Source organism: Morus notabilis, unplaced genomic scaffold (genome assembly GCF_000414095.1).
Source record: "Morus notabilis unplaced genomic scaffold, ASM41409v2 Scaffold2461, whole genome shotgun sequence".
Taxonomy (NCBI): domain Eukaryota; kingdom Viridiplantae; phylum Streptophyta; class Magnoliopsida; order Rosales; family Moraceae; genus Morus; species Morus notabilis.
The window spans coordinates 78,356-83,503 of record NW_010362229.1 but is presented as its reverse complement, the minus strand read 5'-3'; the positions used below and the strand labels follow the sequence as shown (position 1 = coordinate 83,503).

The 5,148-nt window shown below is 38.9% G+C and overlaps 1 protein-coding gene across 1 annotated transcript; it reads left to right on the top strand.

Moving 5' to 3' along the window:
- Positions 1-2,218: 2,218 nt before the first annotated feature.
- On the top strand, positions 2,219-3,096 carry LOC112092212. Its single transcript, XM_024167707.1, has 3 exons — positions 2,219-2,300; positions 2,460-2,531; positions 2,594-3,096. The coding sequence occupies exons 1-3, from the start codon at positions 2,219-2,221 to the stop codon at positions 3,094-3,096; spliced, it is 657 nt and encodes a 218-aa protein (XP_024023475.1).
- Positions 3,097-5,148: the final 2,052 nt, after the last annotated feature.

The following is a 5,148-nucleotide window of genomic DNA, read 5'->3' as shown; positions in this document are numbered from 1 at the left end:
TTTTCTTGTTTATATAATTTTAATGCATCTTTCCTAAGAGTAGTTCTAGAAAAAAATTGTGCATTAGGATTATGTACAATTTTAATATAACGTTGCCAATTTCTTTGTTTAGGAAAACTTAGTGGTTGATATAATGTGGCTATTAATCGTGATGTTTCCATACGATCAACTTGCGGATCGTATTTCTACGTGCTTAGACCGCCGGTTTGGCGGTCAAACGATAATTGTGTTTGGCGGAGTTGATCTCCGCCTCCTTGCTTTTGAAGACACTTTTCAAAGTGCCTTCTTAAGTGTGTAGTGCCGTGAATAGTGTTACCTTGTAATTTCTCACCACAATATTTACATTGAGCTACGTATTTAATGTTACCGTTATTGTCGACGTCCTCGAATGTGTTGAAGTGCTCCCAAACTGCTGAGGTGCGCTTGCATTTCTTCTTAGAACTTGCAGCACTTGCACTAGCACTACCGCTTGCCTCTCCTCCACGGCCACTTGTGCCACCACCATTACGTCCCCGACCTCTAGTACGTCCACCAGGGGTCGGATTTGCAGTTTGATCAGCATCTCTTTTCATAGTTTGTGATTCCTGCGATTGAAAAACATTAGGAAATTGCCCTTCTTCGATGTTGAATTGGGCATCAATAGGAATATCACCACCACCACCATAACCAGAAGAAGCCATTATGAAAAATAAGAGAGATTGAGAGCGCTTTGAGAGAGCTTAAGAGAGATCGAGATTCGAGAGAGATTTAGGCGAGATTAAGAGAGATTTGAGAGAGATTAAGAGAAATTGAGAGAGATTAAGAGAAATTGAGAGAGAATGAGAGTTTTGGGGTGAGAAAAATGGTTGGGGGGAGGGGGTATTTATAGGAAAATTTTTGGGTTGAAAAAAAAAATTTTTCCCCCAAAAATTCGGGTCCAACGGCTAAAAAATTTTCGGGCAGGGCGGGCAAAATTCGGGCAGGTCGGGCAACGGATAAAAATCCGACCGTTTGGTTCAAAAATTCGGGCAAAATTCGGGTTCGGGTTCGGGCAAAAGACCATTTTTTTTTTAAATTTGGGCATTTCGGGCTAACGGTAAAAAAAAATCGGGCATTTTTCGGGCATGGGGCGAAATTCGGGCAACGGTCACCAAAATTCGGGCAACAGTCACAAAAAATTCGGGTAATTCGGGCAAAAATTTGGGCAGTTCGGACAGTTTCGGGTATTTGCCGGAAAATTCAAAAAAAATCCGGTGAACGGCGGGGGAAGGCTTCTCCACGGCGGCGGGCTGTCGGGGGCTTACCATTTTCGGGCTACCCGAGCCCGTGCCCGAAGAAAATCATTTTCGGGCGGCGAGACGGGCCTGCCCGCTGTGCCCGAAAATTTTCGGGCATCGGGCATGCCCGCCGCCCGAAAGTCCAACACTGGTGCAGATCTAGTTATACTGGACTTAGTAGATTATGATGTGATCCTAGGAATGGATTTTCTAGGAAAGTATAATGCTACAATAGATTGTAGAAAGAAAAAGGTAATTTTTCAGTCGGAAGGATAGCAGACGCTTTAAGTAGAAATCCAGCAATGCGAACTCCAGTGGATACCAAATTGTTGCCAAATAGCTTCGACAAGAGATTAATCTCCCATATCTTGAATTAATCACAAACAAATTAGCTTCTCTGCGACTGCAACCCGTGCTATAAGACGAGATACGAGAAGCTCAGATATGTGATCCCACTATGGATAAATACAGGAAGGAGATGGTAGAAAATGCAAAGTCAAACTTTAGCCTTTAAGAAGACGGGATTCTCCTGTACCAAAGAAGAATTTGTGTACCGGATCAAGAAGGAATCAAGAAGCAGATACTAACGGAAGCACACAACACGCCATATTCCGTACATTCAAGTGCCACCAAGATGTATCAAGACTTGAAACAACATTTTTGGTGGAAGCAAATGAAGAACGACATAGTTGACTTTGTTAGTCGTTGTTTGACATGTCAAAAAGTCAAAGCAGAACATCAGAGACCAATTGGAAGATTACAACCACTAGAGATCCCGGAATGGAAGTGGAAACATCTAATTATGGATTTTGTGACCGGACTTCTGAAAACCAGCGGAGGATATTATGCCATTTGGGTTATAGTAGATCGGCTAACGAAATCAGCGTATTTTATCCCAATCAAGATAACTTACTCCTTAGAAAAATTAGCTGAGTTATACGTGGCTAACATAGTAAAGCTACATGGAGTACCAGGTAGCATACTGTCAAACAGGGACAGCCGATTTACCTCAAATTTTTGGAGAAGTGTTCAAGAAGCGATGGGGTCAGAATTACGCTATAACACAACGTTTCATCCCCAGACGGATGGATAATCTGAGAGAACAATTCAGACCCTAGAAGATATGCTTCGTGTTTGCACTGTAGATTTCAAAGGAGCATGGAACATGAAATTGCCATTGATCAAATTTGCGTATAATAACAGTTATCAAGCTTCCATCGTCATGGCTCTGTATGAAGCGTTATATGGAAGGAAATGCAGATCACCAGTTCATTGGTATGATACTCGAGAAAAGCAGCTTCACAAGACAGAGTTCATTCAATAGGCCATTGACACAGTGCAAAAGATTCACAGAAGATTAGAAACAACTCAAAGCCGGCAGAAGAGGTATGCAGATAAACGCCGAAAACCCTTGGAATTCTCTGTAGGGGACTCCGTATTTCTGAAAGTCGCACCAATGAAGGGTGTGATGTGTTTTGAGAAGAAAGGTAAGTTGATCCCACGTTACATAGGACCTTTCGAGATGATTGAAAGAATAGAGAAGGTAGCTTACCGATTAGCTCTGTCGCCAAACTTGGCTTCAGTGCACAATGTGTTTCATGTAGCAATGCTCTTGAAATATATCTCAGATCCATCACATGCGTTACAGTATGAGCCTATTCAGATCCGCGAAGATTTATCCTATGAGGAGCAACCAGTTCAAATTTTAGCACAAGAAGAGAAGAAACTCAGAAGTCGTAGCATCCCAATAGTTAAAGTTCAATGGAAAAATCACAGTGTCGCAGAAGCCACTTGGGAAGTGGAAGAAGAAATTGGACAAAAGTGCCCCCATTTGTTCTAATTTTCGGGATGAAAATTCTTAAGGATGGGTGAATGTAATGACCGGGAAAATTTTGATCTAATCCGGACAGTGCGGCATTTGACCGTAATTCTTTCTGGAATTGTAAGTAGTAAAATTTTGACTTGACGAAAGAGTAGTGTAGAAACTTTATGTACGGGACAAAATTTCCTAAAATGTATAAAGTTATAATACGAATATTTCTTCAGAGGAAATTCATAAATATCAGTTATGCATAGTGCAATATTAGTAAAAAAATAGAAATTTTAGTAGTTTTATTTCAGTTCTGAAAAACTAAAAATTTTGGTATGCGACCAAATGATAGGTTAGAAAAAGAGTAGAAATTTTAGAAGTAAAGAAAATAGCAATAGTTCTTAAAACAAGATTTTCTCAAGTCAGTTAGAGTGATAAATAGCACAAAAACCAGTACCGTAAGGGTAAGCGTTTTGAGTAATTCTGGATCGATTGAAATGAATATTTCAGAAAAAGAAATTGACTAATGAGATGCCCAAAAGAATTGGGTTGAATATGAGAAGTTTGACCCGGGGTACCCGGCAGTCCAGAAAAGCAGTACAGAACCTGTACCGGGAGGGAGATTATCAGTACCAGAAAGAGACTCGTTTTAAGAAGCGGAAAGTTGGGTCTCGACAAGAAAATTTTGAGGAACTTAGAACCACTCCAATTAAGTATCCAACTTAAGTAAAATTAGTAGAATTAAATTATGAGAATTAAAGCATTTTCTTTTGTTGGAAAGAAATAGAAAAAAAGAATTAAAGTATTTTCTTTAAATGGGAAAGTAATAGGAAAAAAATTAATAAAAAATTAATTTTTGTTCTTAAAAAGGCTTAGGAAGGAAATTAGAAGCTAAATGTGTTCTATTCCTTAGAGTGGCCGAACCAAAGAGAAAAAGAGAGAAACAAAGAGAAATCAACAGAATCAAGCGTTTTCGTCGAAATTTCTTCCGTTCAGTCCGGTAGAATCAAAACCCGTGGCGTTCTAGCGGGAAATCTCAACTCATAGAGGTAAGATTTCGGATTTTTCATAGTAAATCCTATGATTTTTTATTTGGATGAATAGTAACCAATCTCGAAAAACTTTCGTAAAAGTAAAAACCAAAACTGAGGTTTTGTAGAGCGCCGTGATAGAAGTCTAATGGCATAGGAATTGAAACGATTGAACGAGGTTTTTGTGAATTTTGACTAAAAATCCGTGAGCCCTAGATGAGAAGGAACTTGTGTTTTGTTCAATTTTTTGAGTTAGAATTTGTGTTGAGAATTATGAATCTTGACTCCATGAACTGAAATTGTAAGTTAGAACGAGCTATTGAAAGCTCGAGTAATGAGAAAAACTAGACGAAACTCTGCCAAAATTTCCTAAACCTAGATAGTAAGTATTGAGTTATGGTTTCAATTTTTGAGTAAGAACAATAGTTCTAAGATCCAAAAATGGGTAAATTGAGGTTCAGAAATCGAGATATACAAATGGCGGAATTTGCCTCTTAAGCTATAAAGTTCGGCTTAGAGGAATAAAATTCAAAAATGAGAATGAGATTGGATTTAGAAATCTAAACTTGAGAAATTTTGATATTGAGAATAGGAAGTTGATATCGATTTCTATGACACAGGTTTTGGCATGACCGAGGCAAGAAAGAAGAATTCTCAACAAGCGGGAATACTAGCAGATTATTTGTAAGTATAGACATATATGTTTGTCTGTACTCGAGTAAACTGTAGGATAAACTTAGAATTATGAAATTGCTTATATTTCTAAGTTTATGTGATATTGAGTGTTTGAGGGCTTAGTGCCCTAGATTGCAGAGGGGCAACATACGGTTACCCTGATGCTCAGTTTAAGGTATGCATGAAGCATTATGCATCTCATGGTAAGCATGTGCACATAGAGAAAGCATTGCATAGCATTTAGTAAAGTTTAAAATACTTTGAAATGAAAATTCAAAGTTCAGTAAAGTTAAAAGACTGACGGGTTGTCGGCCGCCCAAGGGAGGAAATCTCAAAGAGTAAGAGATCCCGGCTAGACCAGGCAGTTAAACAGGGG

Bases quoted from the DNA above. Each gene is read 5' to 3' on its own strand.
- LOC112092212 (XM_024167707.1), top strand. From the start codon at position 2,219: ATGGAGTACCAGGTAGCATACTGTCAAACAGGGACAGCCGATTTACCT. The intron at 2,301-2,459 runs GTCAGAATTACG...GTATAATAACAG, and splicing joins AGTGTTCAAGAAGCGATGGG to TTATCAAGCTTCCATCGTCA. The intron at 2,532-2,593 runs GTATGATACTCG...CCATTGACACAG, and splicing joins TGCAGATCACCAGTTCATTG to TGCAAAAGATTCACAGAAGA.